Genomic DNA, 18,894 nt, shown 5'->3' with positions numbered 1-18,894 from the left:
CATTCTTTTCCAGTTATGAATTTGATTTCTTTTGCCTAGTTTATCTTTCATTTCGTTTCTTAGATTTTAATTGAATTAATTTTGACCTAATGGTGTGAAGGCACACAAAAACATACACAACACTATCTAAAAATGAACCTGGAAAGACTTCAGCAAATTCTTCTAAAGACATATAAAAGGATAACTTCTACTATTTACCAAAATCAGTTGTTTTTAATGCTGTTCTTTTCATGCATATTTCAGGAGGCTAATGTATATGACCAAGCTCCTGGAGTGTCCACTGTTAAATTAGTTTCCTGTATTCCTGCAGCAGCCTTGGAAGACCCATTCTGAGCTATGAAAATTGCACTGAACAGCATAAACGCCAGAAGCCAGGGTTCAATCAAAAGCACTGCATAAACGCAACAACTTACATTTAGTACAAGGAGCAGGAGTAGGCTATTCAGCCTCTCAAACCTGCTCCGCCATTTAATAAGATCATGGCTGATCTGTTAGTAACCTCAAATCTGCATCCCACCCACCACCGATAACATATCACCCTCTTGCCTACCAAGAATCAATCCATCTCTGCCTTAAAAATTTATGGTCACTGGATCAGTATTCCAGAGACCCAGGGTAATGCTCTGGGGAACTGAGTTCGAATCCCATCATGGCAGATGGTAGAATTTGAATTCAATAAAAATCTGGAATTAAAAGTTTGATGATGACCATGAAACCACTGCCAATTGTTGTAAAAACCCATCTGGTTCATAAATGTTCATTAGGTAATGAAATCTGCCATCCTTACCTGGTCTGGCTTACATGTGACTCCAGACCCACTACATTGGGGTTGATTCTTAAAAAATTGCTCTCTGAACAAGGAGAATTAGGGAAGGGCAATAAATGCTGGCCTAACCTATGAACAAATTTTTTTTTTTAAATCAAATACTCTGCTTCCACCACCTTTTCAGGAAGAGAGTTTCAAAGACTCACAACCCTCTGAGTGAAAAAATTTCACCTCACCTCTGTTTTAAATGGGCAACCCTTTATTTTTAAACAGTGACTCCTAGTTCTAGATTCTCCCACAAGATGAAACATCCTCTCCACATCCACCCTATCAAGACCCCTCAGGATCTTACAGGTTTCAATCAAGTTGCCTCTTACTCTTCTAAACTCCAGCGGATACAAGCCTAGTCTGTCCAACCTTTCCGCAAAGACAGCCCACCCATTCCAGGTATCAGTCTGGTAAACCTTCTCTGAACTGCTTCCAACGCATTTACATCCTTCCTTAAATAAGATGACCAATACTGTACATACTACTCCAAATGCAGTCTCACTAGTACCCTGTACAACTGAAGCATAACCTCTCTACTTCTGTATTCAATTTCCCTTGCAATAAATGATAACATTCTATTAGCTTTCCCAATTACTTGCCGTGCTTGCATACTAGCCTTTTGTGATTCATGCACTAGGACTCCCAGATCCCACTGCGCCTCAGAGCTCTGCAATCTCTCACCATTATAACATGCTTCTCTTTCATTCTTCCTGCCAAAATGAACAATTTCACAATTTCCCACATTATACTCCAACTGCCAGATCTTTGCCAACTCACTTAACCTATCTCTATCTGTTTGCAGCCTCCTTATGTCCTCTTCAAAACTTATTTTCCTACCTATCTTTGTGTCATCAGCAAATTTGGCAACTATCCCTTCATCCAAGTCACTTATATTTGTTACTACAGAACTTGATTATTGATCAAAAAGGACAAGTTTTGTTTAAATTCAAACCAGGCAGGTTGACTCTGATTGGTCAAGGCATTGCCCTGGAGAACAAACCAGAGAGTGGCTGTCACCTATTTTGTTTCGATGCAATGTGTGTACATGTTCTTTCTGTCTACAAAAGACAGGGCCCTGCAAATTAATATATGTATCTTCTGGCACATCTGGCATTGTTGTTCCCTTTACATTTGGTATTCTTGCGAATTGGCCTGATGAGTGCAAGATGGAAAGCTTCGAAAACATGTCTTTTTTCAGCAATATTCAACTTACATTTACATAATGCTTTTAACATACACGTCAGAATTTCTCAAATCACACCATGAGAAAGCTTTGCAGCCTGAATACCCAGGCCATTTTTTAAACACAGGACAGCCTCCTCACAGGTGTTTCCATTTGAAAGAGATTCTGACAAAAAGGCTATACCCAAAACTTCAACCTACTGTTTCTGTCTGAAGATGCTGACTGGCCTGATGTGTATTCCTAGCATTTACTGCTTTTAAAATTCAGATTATCAGGTTATTAAAGATTATCTTTTTAATTTTGTACTCAATATTCAACATTAAGTCAGCAAGCTTCAAATATCTGACAGAACAGGATAAATCAATGCATGATCATTTACCACAATTTTACCAAGCTCATGACATTTAGACTTGATGTGGTTTTTACCTTTCTCCATTGACTCAAGCAGGGCCTGTCCCACCTGCTTTACTTCCTTCGACTGTCTCTCTTTTTCAGCCTTTTCTTTTTCCAAGACCTAGAGTCATCAAATTATTTCAACAAATTTAAAGTCACTGTTTAGACATCACTAATTTATCGATACTTACATATGCATAATATTCAAATCATTTTATTCTTTAATTGTTACACTTTTATAATGGACTATTAATACATTTTACAATGGTCCAGAGCATCCAGTCAGCAGCAGTACACACAGCTATAAAATGCTCACTTACCATTTGACGCTGGAGCCTTCAGACCTTCTAGTCCTGGCTCCCGACTGAATCCAGTGACAAAAATAGTGGAGAGGCCTCATGGTGAAGCAGCTCAAATGAACTGTAGACATGCCCCTTAAGGTCTGGCTTCACTCCGTTCATTGGCTTGCAGAGCTTTTAAATGGGCCCATCACCCCCGACACTGGACAGCCTGCCCCCATCCCCCCCCCCTCACCGACATTGTACAGCCTGCCCCCATCCCCCCTTCACCGACACTGCACAGCCTGCCCCCATCCCCCCCTCACCGACACTGCACAGCCTGCCCCCATCCCCCCCTCACCGACACTGCACAGCCTGCCCCCATCCCCCCCTCACCGACACTGCACAGCCTGCCCCCATCCCCCCCTCACCGACACTGCACAGCCTGCCCCCATCCCCCCTTCACTGACACTGCACAGCCTGCCCCCATTCCCCAACAATGCTCACCTCCTCCCTCACCCTAACACTCAACAGTACTCCCTGCTTCACTGTTCCCTGATAATTTTCAACACCACCTCACCACTCCCCTTTACCCCCTGACAATACTCGGCACCACCCCACACCCCCAACAATGCTAATTCCACCTCCCCTGAAAATCTTGACTCTTCCAACATTGACAAGAGCCAGGGATTCCAGAGAAGGGGTGTGGGATGGTGGAGTGAAGATTGTTGGGGGATGGGGGATGGTGGGTAGGGGTAGTGGTGAGCATTGCTGGGGGTGAGGAGTAAACATTGTCAGAGGGGTTTGAACACTGTGGGGGTGGTGAACATCATTAGGGGGTGGTGGTGAGCATTGTCGGGAAGGGGATGGGGAAGGGGGTGGTGAGCACAGTCGGGAAGGGGAAGGGGATGGGGAGGGGGTGGTGAGCATAGTCAGGATGGGGGTGGTGAGCATCGTTGGGAAGGGGGTGGTGAGCAGAGTCGGGAGGGGCGATGCTGAGCTGTATTGTGGTTGCCGTGGTGCTGGATTGCTTTGACACTCCAGCTGATTTACTTAGAGCTACGTGCCTGAAGCAGATTTACTCCTACTGGGAAAAGAGCTAAGTAAATCCGTGTAAAAACAGCTAAGCATAGGCCAACAGCTGGTGTCTGTGTGGTTCTGCCTGTCTCATCCCACTGTTGTAGAGAATCACAGAGCACTCTGGGCAGGGTAAAAACAGTAATCAGAAGTTTAAACCTCCCACATAACTTGTGCATGCATTTGAACTTCATGGTCCCCAGGCAAATCAGCAGTTTACACGGAGTCATTTGCTGCTCTGCAGGCCATCATCTTTATTCTTTAGATATTGACAGTAACCATAAAGCAGAACATTTCAAATTTTAAAACAAGACAATGTTTCATTCATAGTTTTTCACTTCAACTATGCCACTGCTGGTTTCTGAAGATCATCCACCATTGTAGTTGGCCAGACTTCTGGAAAGCTGCAAATGGGCCTCATTGTCAGTCATGAGGGTAACTCAGAAATAGGGACCACTGGAGAAATTACTTATATGATTAGGGATATGAGGGGAGGGTGGGAAAGTGGAGTGAGCCATGGACCTTAAAATGTGGAGCAGGCTTGAGGGGCTGAATGGTCTACTCCTGATCCTATTTTTTATCCTCTTGTACAGTTTCCAGAGAGGGCCTTAGTTTCACAAACATTTTTATGCCATCAAATGCATCAGATTTCCTTGAGCTATTTATGGCAGAACCTTTCATAATTTAAGCAGGAGCCCAGGGATGGTACAGAACTCTAGGACAACAAATCCCTTTACCAAATTCCTCCAATGTGCCAATTTTATAAATTCCGTCAGATACATTGCACGAGTAACTGACCTGCATGTCATAAAATGATCAGAACATTAGAAATAGGATTTCGGGTAGGCCATTTGGCCCTTAGAGCTTACCCCTCCATTCAACATGGCTCAGCCCCTTAAGCCTGCTCCGCCATTCAATAAGATCATGGCTGATCTGGTTGTAACCTCAGCTCCACATTTCCACCTACCCCTGATAACATTTCACCCGTGCTTATCAAGAATCTATCTACCTCTGCCTTAAAAATATCCAAAGACTGCTTCCACTGGCTTTTGAGGAAGAGAGTTCCAAAGTCTCTCTACCCTCAGAAAAAAATTTTCTCCTGGTCTTAAATGAGCGATTCCTTATTTTTAAACAGTGATTCTTAGTTCTAGATTCTCCCACAAGAGGAAACATCCTTTCCATGTCCACCCTGTCAAGACCCCTCTGGATATTAAAGGTTTCAATCAAGTCACCTCTTACTCTTCTAAACTCCAGCAGATACAAACCTAGCCTGTCCAACCTTTCCTCACCCATTCCAGATATTAGCCTAGTAAATCGTCTCTGATCTGCTTCTAACGCATTTACGTCCTTACTTAAATCAAGACCAATACTGCACACAATATTCCAGATCTGGTATCACCAATGCTCTGAACAACTGAAGCATAACCTATATAATTGTATTCAATTCCCCTCGCAATAAATGATAACATTCTTTTGGCTTTTCTAATTAATTGCTGTACCTGCATGATAACCTTTTGTGATTCATGCACTAAGACACCCAGATCCCTTTGAATCTCAGAGCTCTGCAATATTTCACCATTTAGATAATATGCTTCCTTTAGTCTTCCTGGCAAAATGGACAATTTCAAATTTGCCCACATTCTACTCCATTTGCCAGGTCTTTACCCACTCACTTAACCTATGTCCATTTGTAGCCTCCTTACATCCTCTTCCAAAATTACTTTCCTACCTAATTTTGTATTATCTGCAAATTAAGTAACCATACATTCTGTCCCTTCATCCAAGTCATTTATATAAATTATAAAAAGTCAAGGCCCCAGCACCGATCCCAGTGGTACACTGGTCATTACATCCTGCCAACCAGAAAAGAGCTATTTATACCAACTCTTTTTCCTGTTAGCTAGCCAATCTTCTATCCATGCCAATACTATACCATGAGCTTTTATTTTCCGCAATAACCTTTGATTTTTTTAAAATTTATTCATGGGTTGTGGGCTTTGCTGGCTGGGACAGCATTTATTGCCCATCCCTAGTTGCCCTTGAGAAGGTGGTGGTGAGCTGCCTTCTTGAACCGCTGCAGTCCATGTGGTGTAGGTACACCCACAGTGCAATAGGAAGGGAGTTCCAGGATTTTGACCCAGCGACAGTGAAGGGACAGTGATGTATTTCCAAGTCAGAATGGTGAAGGACTTGGAAGGGAACTTCCACGTGGTCGTGTTCTCACCTATCTGTTGCCCTTCTCCATACAGGTTTGGAAGGTGCTGTATAAGGAGCCTTGGTGAGTTCCTACATTGCATCTTATAGATGGTACACATTGCTGCCGCTGTCAGTGGCGGAGGGAGTGAATGTTTGTTGATGTGGTGCCAATCAAGCTTTGTCCCAAATGGTGCCAAGCTTCTTGAGTGTTGTGGGAGCTGAACTCATCCAGGCAAGTGGGGACTATTCCATCACATTCCTGATTTGTGTCTTGTAGATGATGGACAGGCTTTGGGGAGTCAGGAGGTGAGTTACTCATTGCAGGATTCCTAGCCTCTGGCCTGCTCTTGTAGCCACAGTATTTATACAGCTATTCCAGTTCAGTTTCTGGTTAATGGTAAGCCTCAAGATGTTGATAGTGGGAGATTCAGTGATGGTAATGCTGGGTGGATTCTCTCTTGTTGGAGATGGTCATTGCCTGACACTTGTGTGGTGCAAATGTTACTTGCCACTAGTCAGCCCAAGCCTGGATATTGTCCAAATCTTGCTGCATTTGGACATGGACTGCTCCAGTATCTGAGGAGTCACAACTTATGCTGAACATTGTGCAATCATCAGCGAACATCCTCACTTCTGATCTCATGACCGAAGGAAGGTCATTGATGAAGCAGCTGAAGATGGTTGGGCCGAGGACACTACCCTGTGGAACTCCTGCAGTGATGTCCTAGAGCTGAAATAATCGACCTCCAACAACCACAACCATCTTCCTTTGTGCTGGGTATGACTCCAACGAGTGGACAGATTTCCCCCTGATTCCCATTGACTCCAGTTTTGCTTGGTCTCCTTGATGCCACACTCTGTCAAATGCTGCCTTGATGTCAAGGGCAGTCACTCTCGCCTCACCTGTGGAATTCAACTCTTTTGTCCATGTTTGAACCAAGGCTGTAATGCAGTCAGGAGCTGAGTGGCCCTGACGGAACCCAAACTGGGCATCAGTGAGCAGGTTATTGCTAAGAAAGTGCCACTTGATAGCACTGTTGATAACCCCTTCCGTTTCTTTTCTGATGATCACGAGTAGGCTGATGGGACGGTAATTGGCAGGGTTGGATTTGTCCTGTTTTTTGTGTACAGGACATAACTGGGCAATTTTCCAAATAACTGGGTAGGTGCCAGTGTTGTAACTGTACTAGAACAGCTTGGTTAAGGGCGCAGCAATTTCTGGAGCACATGTCTTCAGTACTGTGGCTGGAATATTGTCGGGGCCCATAGCCTTTGCAGTATCCAGTGCCTTCAGCCGTTTCTTGATATCACATGAAGTGAATTGAATTGGCTGAAGACTGGCATCTGTGATGCTGGGGATCTCTGAAGAAGGCAGAGATGGATCATCCACTCGGCACTTCTGGCTTAAGACTGTTGCAGATGCTTCAACTTTATATTTTGCACTGATGTGCTGGGCTCCTCCGTCCTTGAGGATGCAGATATTTGAGGAGCCTCCTCCTCCAGTGAGTTTTTTAATTGTCCACCACCATTCACGACTGGATGTGGCAGGACTGCAGAACTTAGATCTGATCCGTTGGTTGTGGGATCGCATAGCTCTGTCTCACCCATTCTAATCTCTCTCTCTCTCTGAACTTACTGCACTCCGTTCACTCAGGTCCAACCCTGACATTGTCATCAAACCCGCTGACAAGGGTGGTGCTGTTGTTGTCTGGCGCACTGACCTCTACCTCGCGGAGGCTGAGCGTCAACTCACAGACACTTCCTCCTACCTCTCCCTGGACCATGACCCCACCACTGAACATCAAGCCATTGTTTCCAGGACTGTCACTGACCTCATCTCCTCTGGAGATCTTCCTCCCACAGCTTCCAACCCCCAACCTCGGACGGCCCACTTCTACCTCCTACCCAAAATCCACAAACAGAACTGCCCCGGTAGACCGATCGTCTCAGCTTGCTCCTGCCCCACAGAACTCATTTCTCGTTATCTTGACTCCCTTCTCTCTCCCCTTGTCCAGTCCCTTCCCACCTACATCCGTGATTCCTCTGAAACCTTACGTCACATCAACAATTTCCAGTTCCCTGGCCCCAACCGCTTCCTCTTCACCATGGACGTCCAATCCCTCTACACCTCCATCCCCCACCAGGATGGTCTGAGGGCCCTTAGCTTCTTCCTCGAACAGAGGCCCGAACAATCCCCATCCACCACTACTCTCCTCTGTCTGGCTGAACTTGTTCTCACACTGAACAACTCCTCTCATTTCCTCCAAATAAAAGGTGTGGCTATGGGTACCCGCATGGGCCCCAGCTATGCCTGTCTCTTTATGGGGTATGTGGAACATTCCTTGTTCCAGTCCTACTCTGGCCGCCTTCCACAACTCTTTCTCCGGTACATCGATGATTACTTCGATGCCGCTTCATGCTCTCATCGGGACTTGAAAAAATTTATTAATTTTGTTTCCAATCTCCACCCCTCCATCATTTTCACGTGGTCCATCTCTGACACTTCCCTTCCCTTCCTTAACCTCTCTGTCTCAATCTCTGGTGATAGACTGTCCACCAATATCCATTACAAGCCTACCGACTCCCACAGCTACCTTGACTACAGCTCCTCACACCCCGCTTCCTGTAAGGACTCCATTCCATTCTCTCAGTTCCTTCGCCTCCGTCACATCTGTTCCAATGATGCTACCTTCAAAAACAGTTCCTCTGACATGTCCTCCTTCTTCCTTAACCGAGGTTTTCCACTCACGGTCGTTGACAGGGCCCTCAACCGTGTCCGGCCCATCTCTCGCGCATCCGCCCTCACGCCTTCTCCTCCCTCCCAGAAACATGATAGGGTCCCCCTTGTCCTCACTTATCACCCCACCAGCCTCCGCATTCAAAGGATTATCCTCCGCCATTTCCACCAACTCCAGCATGATGCTACCACCAAACACATCTTCCCTTCACCCCCCCCCCGCCGGCGGCATTCCGTAGGGATCATTCCTTCCGGATCACCCTGGTCCACTCCTCCATCACCCCCTACTCCTCAACCCCCACCTATGGCACCTCCCCATGCCCAAGCAAAAGATGTAACACCTGCCCCTTCACTTCCTCTCCTCACCGTCCAAGGGCCCAAACACTCCTTTCAAGTGAAGCAGCATTTCACTTGCATTTCCCCCAACTTAGTCTACTGCATTCGCTGCTCCTAATGTGGTCTCCTCTAAATTGGAGAGACCAAACGTAAACTGGGCGACTGCTTTGCAGAACACCTGCAGTCTGTCCGCAAGAATGATCCAAACTCCCTGTCGCTTGCCATTTTAACACTCCACCCTGCTCTCTTGCCCACATGTCTGTCCTCGGCTTGCTGCATTGTTCCAGTGAAGCTCAACGCAAACTGGAGGAACAGCACCTCATTTTCTGACCAGGCACTTTACAGCCTTCCGGACTGAATAATGAATTCAACAACTTTAGGTCTTGAGCTCCCTCTTCCATCCCCACCCCCTTTCTGTTTCTTCCCCCTTCCTTTTGTTTTTTTCCAATAATTTATATAGATTTTTCTTTTCCCACCTATTTCCATTATTTTTAAATCTTTTATGCCCCCTCACCCCCACTAGAGCTATACCTTGAGTGCCCTACCATCCATTCTTAATTAGCACATTCGTTTGGATAATCTCACCAACTTCAACACCTCTATGTTCTTTTGTCTGTGACATCTTTTGATGATCTGCTCCTATCACTGCTTGCTTGTCCCTACAACAACACCCCCCCTCCACTACCCCCCCATCGCCCCCTACCCCCACCCCACCACCTTAAACCAGCTTATATTTTACCCCTCTCCTTGTAAAGAAAAATCAGTTCTGTTGAAGGGTCATGAGGACTCGAAACATCAACTCTTTTCTTCTCCGCCGATGCTGCCAGACCTGCTGAGTTTTTCCAGGTAATTCTGTTTTTGTTTTAGCTCTGTCTATCACTTGCTGCTTATGCTGTTTGGCATGTCGTAGTCCTGTGTTGTTGCTTCACCAGGTTGACACCTTTTTAGGGATGTCTGGTGATGCTCCTGGCATACCCTCCTGCAGTCTTCATTAAACCAGGGTTGATCCCCTGGCTTATGGTAATGGCAGAGTGGGGGATACGCCGGGCCATGAGGTTACAGATTATGTTCCAAGTACAATTGTGCTGCTGCTGCTGATGGTCCACTGCACCTCCCAGAAGCCCAGTTTTGAGTTGCTAGATCTGTTCTAAATCCATCCCATTTAGCACAGTGGTAGTGCCACACAACACGATGGAGGGTATCCTTAATGCGAAGGCTGGGCTTCGTCTCCACAAGGACTGTGTGGTAGTTACTCCTACCGATACTGTGATGGACAGATGCATCTGCGGCAGACAGGTTGGTGAGGATGAAGTCAAGTGTGTTTTAACTCATTGGTCCCCTTACCACCTGCCCGCAGACCCAGTCTAGCAGCTACGTCATTTAGGACACAGTAGGCTTGGTCAGCAGTGGTGCTACCAAGCCACTTCCGGTGATGTACATTGAAATCCCCCATCCAGAGTACATTCCGCGTCCTTGCCACCCTCAGTGCTTCCTCCAAGTGCTGTTCAACATGGAGAAGCATTGATTTATCAGCTGAGGGAGGGCGGTACGTAGTAATCAGCAGGAGGCTTCCTTGCCCTTGTTTGACCTGAGATTTCATGGAGTCGCTGTTGAGGGCTCCCAGGGCAACTCCCTCCTGACTGTATAGCACTGTACTGCCACCCCTGCTGGGTATCTCCTGCTGGTGGGACAGGGCATACCCAGGGATGGTGATGTCTGGGACATTAATTATAAGATATGAATCCATGAGGATGACTATGTCAAGCTGACTCTCTGTGAGACAACTCTGCCAAATATGGCACTAGCCCCCAGATGTTAGTAAGGAAGACTTTGCAGGGTCGACAGGACTGAGTTCACCGTTGTTGTTTCTGGTGCCTAGGTCGATGTTGGGTAGTCCATCTGGGTTAGTTCCCTTTTTGAGACTTTGTAGCGGTTTTATACAATTGACTGGCTTGCTAGGCCATTTCAAAGGGTATTTGAGTCAACCATCTACCATGGCGGAATTCAAACCTGGATCCCCAGAGCATTACCCTGGGGCCTCTAGATTATTAGTAAAGCAACAATTCCACTACGCCATCGCCTGTCAAAATTTAGTTTCAGTGTCAATGATAATCCTTTAGCTGCTGGCTGCTTTCACACCCACCTGAAAATTTTGTAAAATACAGTGCATTGGAGATTATGTCAAGGCACACTGAGTGAATCTTGATGTTTCCAATTTGCTACAAAAGAGTTTAACCAAAAATGAAGCCACTGTTTGCTTCCCCATCTTGCAGTGGAAGCTGGAGTTGTTTCTGGATTTCTCCAGCAGCAGCAGTGGCCGCTTCAGGAGATACTGCCAAGGTAAACCACTATTGCTTCACTCACTCAGCCGGCATTCTGGGTGAGGCAGGGAGGCTACTTGATCTGTAGTATTAATTGTCTCGCTTGATATTATCCTTAAAAACCAAATGATCAATTAACAGACTAAATAGATTTCATTTAATATTTTCTTCCAAAAACTTGTAACCTTACCTTCATCTTTTCCTTCATGCCAGAAATATCTTTCTGCCTCTTGAAGTCATTGAGCATCATGGCTTGAATCTCACATTTTGATTTACTAATCCAGTTCAGGAGCTCACTAGCGTCCGCATTGAATCTAGCAATAGGGTAATGTGCATTGGTACAACCATTACAAGACATCAGACAAAATTTACAATCATGTTTAGAAAATCATGATTTCATTATCAGAGGTCTGACACCCATAATACTCCTGGTACATTCTTCATATGTTAGGAAAAGGTATACCATTAGAGTGAAATGGATGCATTTTCAAATTCCTGCGTTGGTAGCAAAGGGGTAGGGGAAACAGGGTAATAAGTCAGCCAGAACTCCATTCTGAAACATATGCATCAATGTTGGGTCATCACAGGATTGGGTTTGGTTTTGATGATAATTGATTAGAGACAGTTTAAGTAAGTTATATTGGTATTTGTGGGTGTTAGGAATGAGTTTTAGCTTTAAAGTTTACGTTTGATGTGTATTTCTGTATCTATGTGTTAAGAAAAGGTCAAATGGAGTTTCAGTTTCACTTTAAAAAGGTGCTTGCATTTCTAATAAGCGTTTACGACTTAAGAAGTTAAGCAAGCTCAAGAATAGAAGAACACTGCTGTTGCCTAGCAACAGGGGTCAGAGAAGCAGGTCCCTTCCACAGACACACACAGAAAATCCAGAAACAGCAGTTTGATTTGGAAGCTGTTGGAGTTCAGCAGGTTTTGAAGCTAGCTGCCAGGCCGGAGCAGCCTAGAAGGGGCAGATGGTCAGCTCCAAGCTAAAATTGGTTGAAAATAGCTGACAGAGAGAGACTGGAGCAAAAGGGACACATAGCCAGTCCCAACCTAAGGAAAAGACCCAAAATCCAAGGGAGTGGAACAGGAAGAAGTCCCTTCCAGTCAAAGGAAGGATAGGAACTTGGAAAAGGTCCTGTTGGGTGAAGTTAAGAGTGAGGAGCAGAGAAAGGCTCCAAGCTTTAAGTTTAAAGTTTCAAGCTTAAAGAGATAAAGGTTTGAGAAGAGGTAAGAAGGTCCCCAGGGACAAGTGAAGGTCTGTAACTCTTTTCTATGGGCATGTGAAGCAGCGGTGTACTGTTGATGGCTGAGTCAGTGGGAGAGAGCATGTGGAAGACATCTTGAATACATGTGGTGACCCAGGGAAGAGGAACATCAGAAGGAGAATTCGAAACCTTGGAGGTGAACCCTTGCAGAAGGTGTCTGAGAGGGAGCATTGGTTTGGGAGAAGATTCCAAGATAAGATCTTGGAGTGGAGATTGGAAACCCTCGTGTGAAAGATGGAGTTGAGTGAGGCAGGCTAGCTCATGGTGTGACAAGCGTCTGAGGTGAGATCCTTAGCATCTGGTTGAGGTGGCATCTGTCACTTAGTTTCAGAGTGTGGTGTGTCTGACCACAGGTTGCCTATTGGTACATGGGCTGTGTACTTACTGTGGACATTAGAGTATAAGATAGCTTTTGTAACTTGTGTTATCCTTATAAATCTGTATATATTTGTAAAGGTGTAGCTGTGGGTGAAGGAGTATTGTAATATCTTTTCTTGTTCAATAAATGTGTTACGTTTTGTTAGAAGTTCATCAGCTGACTCCTAACTCTGTTCAGGAGCTACTCTCCACATATCTAAACAAACAAATTAAAAGTTAGGATCTATCAAGCTGGGTTGCACGCTGGGATTAGGCTTGTCCAGAGGTAACCTCAGCTAGGGATCATGACAATTATCCTGATGCTCAAGTTTAGATTACAAATAAAGAATGGCACTGAAGTGAGCAACAGGTGGCTGGGAGTTCTTGTGGGACTGTACCTCAGCTTGACTTGCTAGTTTGATGGGAGTGGGGGTAGGGGGAGTTTGCACACATGGTTGCGCTCAAAGGGAAAGGTTATTTAGTAGTCTTGATTTAGATGTAGATGGCATGTCAGCCTTTATCTTCTCCTGGCATCTTTATGTGGGTTTTTTTCTTAATGCAGCTGCTGTTCTTAACGCAGTTAAAATTTTAGTAAGATTTTACCTTCTTTTACCAAAAATGCAGCACTGATTTCAACATTTTACGAACTTTTAATAGCTTGAGGTTACACCTGTGGACAATCTCTAACAAACTGACAGCTCAAAAACAAAAAATGCTGGAAATGAAAAAATCAGTCAGCCTCTGTAAAGAAAGCAGGTTAACCCTTCATTAGCACTTGGGTTCTGATGAATGGCTAAGTCTGAAATCATTGCTGGTATTTTCTATTTTCAGGTGATGATTTCCAGCGTTGTTTGATTTTGTTTAGATTTTCTTGGTCCTTTTAGAAACTTTTGATTTATTGGAAATGTATTCCCACCAGTTTTTAACTGCTTTTCCTTAAAATTTAATTTTCCTGGATATCAATGCCCACTTCTTGCCAATGTTTGTTGCACATGGAAAAGATAGTGAAAAACATGAAGTTAAAAAGCATCTCATACTTCTTCTTGGATTCCACATCCACACGGAGTTGTCTTTTCTTGGGTGGTGGGGGAGGAACCAATTCCTGCTTCTGAACTGAATGCTCTGTGGTCATTTTCACGACTTCCATGGGACCAACATGAGCTATTTCCAGATCAGACACTGCCCGAGACACCTGTTGGGGGGTGGGAGTGGTGGTAGGAAGATGACAGAAAACAAAGAAAGAAATGCATATTTAAAGTGAATATTTTCTATGGCACCCTTTCCCTCTCTATTTTTACTCCAAATACATGCCAGACATTAAGAATTCACTGGTAAAAATCACTGGTATTGCCCACATGACGAAGTTCACTGACACATTATGCTAACAGACCCCCTGAAATACCAGCTCCTAAACTTCTATTCCTCTTATACAGCAATATCCAGACAGTATCATTTTTGCATGTTTCTCATCCCAGATCCTTGCTTACACTACTCAAATTGCAAATTCCTACATACCTTGTAAATAACATCTATGATTACCTTTTTAAACAGTTAGAAGTAAAAACAATTGATATTTCAACACTTTAAACACAAACTGCTCTATATGATACAAACAGTGATACTTCAGCCCAATTGTGTTATGCACTGTTATACTGCACACCACACATTTACTCCTGCCCAACTCCCTAATCAGACCTGAAGATGTCTGGGTGAAATGTAAAGGGAGTCAATCTAAGGCCAATTCAAGACTAGAATCGACAGGGAGCTGGTCTCAAGAATTGGCAGAGATCTGGGAACTGATCAACTACCAATCATCACCTACTTGAAAAGGGAGAGAAAAATAATTGCCAAAAACATTGAGAGCAAAAATATACCAACTGTGCCTTGCAATGTGGGCTAAATCTTAAAAAAAGATTCTTGGAAACAAGCTAACTAATGAAGGAGGTTATGCCTTGTAAATTAACAACCCTCTAAGGCCCAGAAAGCTAGGGTTATTCAGTTTATCAGCTGCCTGTCTTCCACTGCACCACACAAAATTGGTCATGCAGACACATTTCAGGAAGATAGGACTTAGGAGCAGAAATAGGCCATTTTGTCCTTCAAGCCTGCCCTGCTATTCAATAAGATCATGGCTGATCGGTTTGTGGTCTCAACTCCACTTTCCTGTGTGTCCCTTGGACTCCCTTGCTTATCAAAAATCTGTCTAACTCTACCTCGGTTAAATTCAATCACCCAGCCTCCACTGCTTTCTAGGGAAGAAAATTCCACATACAAACAACTCTGAGAAAAAAATATTATCTTCATCTCCGTCTTAAATGATAGATCTCTTATTCTTAAAAACCGTGTCCCCTAGTTATAGTCTTTCCCACCCTCTCCTTCCGGTATCTACCCTGTCAAGTCCCCTCAGGATCTCATATGTTTCAATAAGATCACCTCTCATTCTGCTAAACTCCAATCGATACAGGCCCAACCTGTTCAACATTTCTTCATAAGATAATCCCCTCAACCCAGGAATGGGACGAGTGAACATTCTCTGAATTGCCTCTAATGCAATTGTATCTTTTTTTTCCAAATACAGAGACCAAAATTGTGCAGAGTATTCCAGACTTGGTCTCACCAAGGTCCTGTACAGATGCAGTAAATCTTCCCTACTTTGATATTCCATTCCCCCCCACCCCTTGCAATAAATGACAACATTCCATTAGCCTTCCTAATCACTTGCTGTACCTGCATATTAACTTTCTGTGATTCATGTACCAGAACATCCAGATCCCTCTGTATGACCAACTTCTGCAGTCTCTCTCCATTTAAATAGTATACTGCTTTTCTATTCTTCCTGCCAAAGTGGACAAGTTCACTTTTTCCCACATTATACTTCATGCGCCAAATTTTTGCCCGCTCAGTTAACCTACCTTTTCTTTTATTCTTTCATGGGATCTGGGTGTCACTGGTTAGGCCAGCATTTATTGCCCATCCCTAATTGCCCTTGAGAAGGTGGTGGTGAACTAACTTCTTGAACCACTGTACTCCACATAGTGCAGGTCTATATCCCTTTGCAGACCTCCTCTTGACAGCTTGCTCTCCTCCCTGTCTTGGTGCCATCAACAAATTTAGCTACCATCCATTTGATCCCTCCATCCAAATCAATGGCATAGATTTCAAATAGTTGAGGCTCCAGCACTGATCCCTGTGACACGCTACCTGTTATAGCTTGCCAACCCAAAAAAGATCCATTTATCCCTACTCCCTGCTTCCTGTTAGCTAACCAATCCTTTATCCATACTAATATGTTATCCCCTACACCATGTAACCTTACCTCGTGTAGTAATCTTTGATGTGGCACCTTATCAAATGCCTTCTGGAAATCCAAATACACCACATCTACAGTTCCCCTTTAACCACCTTGTTTGTTACTTCCTCAAAAACCACTAATAAATTCATTAAGCATGATTTCCCTTTCATATACGCATGTTGACTCTGATTTGACATTATGATTTTCTAAGTAACCTACTATAACCTCCTTAATAATGAATAAAGGCAATTTCCCTATGACAGATGGTAGGCTAACTGATCTGTTATTTCCTGTTTTCTATCTCCCTCCTTTCTTGAATAAAGATGGTATGTCAGCTATTTTCCAATACACCGGAATCCAAAGAATTTTGGAAGCTTACAACCAATGCAACGGCTATCTCTGCAGTCACGTCTTTTGCGGCTTTAGGTGCAGGCTATCTGGGCCTGGGGACTTGTTAGCCTTTAGGTCGACAGGCCGAGTATCCTTTATCCAAAATCCCCAGGTCCAACTGCGTTTCGGATTTCAGAACATTTTGTTTTTCAGATACTGCATATAAGCTTAGGCCTATTTACATTACAATGGCCTAAGCGTAGGCTAGCTATAGTCTAAAATATATAGAATGGCTAGAAAAGTAAGATGTACCACTGAATAATAAAGGTCGGGTGCAGTCAGCAAGGTTGATCAGCTCGGTCATGTCAGCTTGGATCACAGGCTTCCTGCATTAAAGGTTGATGAGGTTCAAAAAACAGTACTGTTTTTGAACGTGTTCAGTTTTTGGATTTAACTGTTTTCCCAGCATCTTTTCCCGAGTGATGGTGATTGTTTTTAGTCGCCCCTCCCTTTCAACCCTTGATTTTTGAGTATCTTTGGGAAATTTTCTAAGTCTTCAACAGTGAAGACAGACACAAAATTCCTGTTCCCAATGCTTCTGCCATTTCTTTGTTTTCCACTCTCAATTGCCCAGACTCATTCTCTAGAAGACCAACACTAGCTTTAGTTACTCTTTTCCTATTTAAATACTTGTAGAAAGTCTTACTATCTGTTTTTATATTACTAGCTAGCTTTCTCTCACACTCTTCTTTCTCCATCTTTATTAATTTTTAGTCATTCTTAAAAACGTGATCAATCTTCCAACCCACCACTAATTTTTGCAGATTTGTACAGTGTTTCTTTCAACTTGATACTATCCATAACTTCCTTATTCAGCCATGGATGACGCGTTCTTCTCAAAGAGTCTTTCTTTCTCACTGGAATAAATCTTTGCAGAGAGTTATTAAATATCTCCTTAAAAGTCTACCACTGCATCTCTACTGTACTACCTTTTAACCTAGTTTCCCCAATTCACTTTAGCTAGATCTGCTTTCATACCCTTATAATTACCTTTATTCAGCTTTAAAACACTAGTCTTAGACACACACTTCTCCCCTTCAAACCAAACATGAAATTCTATCATGTCAACAGTGCAGTTGCTTAGAGGCTCCCTTTACTATGAGGTTATTGATTAAACCTGTCTCATTGCTCATTACCAGGTCCAGAATAGCTTAGTGCCTGGTTGGCTGTAGGACATACTGCTCTAAGAAATTGTCACAGATACACTCTATTAACTCATTCTCCAGGCCACCTTTGCCAATCTGATTTTCCCAATCTACATGTAGACTAAAGTCACCCATGATTATGGTGGTGTCCTTCTTACACACCCTATTTCTTTCTCCCTGAATACTCCCATGTAACTACTGTTAGGGGGCCGGTAAACTATTCCCACAAGTGGCCTCTGACCTTACTATTTCTTATCTCTACCCAAACTGATTCTACAACATGCTCTTTCGAGCCAAGGTTGAAATTACTATTAACTGGAAAGAAAATAATGAAACTGAAAACAAAAGAAAGGTTCAGTTCAAAGGCACTACAAATCTGTAACACAACCATGGAACTCAAATGTCAGGCAAGCACGAAAGCCTGATCCATTAATTCACAATCATCTGAATCCAAAGACTGCATGCGTTTCCCAACACAAATATTTACTAAAACTAATGGTCAGGTGCTTTTTGCCCACAGATCTTCAGAAATTGCAGACCCCAAAACCACAAATGGCAAGACCATTGCTAGACCTGTAAGATTATCATCACATACCAAAACAGAAATAATTCTAAGCCAAAAAGAATGTAAAGGAAATGCTCGCCCAAGCTAAGAAACAACTTGATTATAAGGAGATTAACCAGACAGAAGGTAAACTGAAGAAGCAAACAATTTTAAGGAATTAGACACTGCTCGGAAAAGACAACCATGAAATCATGAATAGAACATACCAAATACCTTACGGGCCAAAGACTGCTTAAAGCATCTGCTGAGAAGTTAACATATGGCAATGCCACATCAAGTTGAACATGATTTTTGAATGCATAAATACAGAGAGTTGCTCAAAAGCATATCGTGTCTTGGGTGAAAGATCATACTTCAAGGAGACACACAAAGAATCAGAAAGTTGCAATGTGGCAGATGGGTTGGACATTTTCAATCCAAGGCCACAATTCTTCATCTGAATTACAGCAGAAAACTCAATCAGCAGTGCTGCTCAATAGCACATCGCAAAGCTGATCTCTGCAAGACTGATGTTTTACTTCAAGAAAAACAAGTTTGAAACC

At 43.6% G+C, this 18,894-nt stretch overlaps 1 protein-coding gene across 8 annotated transcripts in view; it reads right to left on the bottom strand.

Annotated features, from left to right (window-relative positions):
- Positions 1-18,894, bottom strand: part of utrn (utrophin) — a 664,110-nt gene that overhangs the window by 498,064 nt on the left and 147,152 nt on the right. For all 8 annotated transcript variants that reach the window (XM_041182782.1, XM_041182783.1, XM_041182789.1 and 5 more), the window contains 3 exons: positions 13,998-14,152; positions 11,526-11,649; positions 2,424-2,511 (listed from right to left, as the gene is read on the bottom strand). In XM_041182782.1, coding sequence (XP_041038716.1) covers positions 2,424-2,511; positions 11,526-11,649; positions 13,998-14,152 — 367 coding nt within the window. The remainder of the gene's footprint in view (positions 1-2,423; positions 2,512-11,525; positions 11,650-13,997; positions 14,153-18,894) is intronic.

Source organism: Carcharodon carcharias, chromosome 2 (genome assembly GCF_017639515.1).
Source record: "Carcharodon carcharias isolate sCarCar2 chromosome 2, sCarCar2.pri, whole genome shotgun sequence".
NCBI classification, from domain to species: Eukaryota; Metazoa; Chordata; class Chondrichthyes; order Lamniformes; family Lamnidae; genus Carcharodon; species Carcharodon carcharias.
This window is presented reverse-complemented; position numbering and strand designations above follow the sequence as displayed.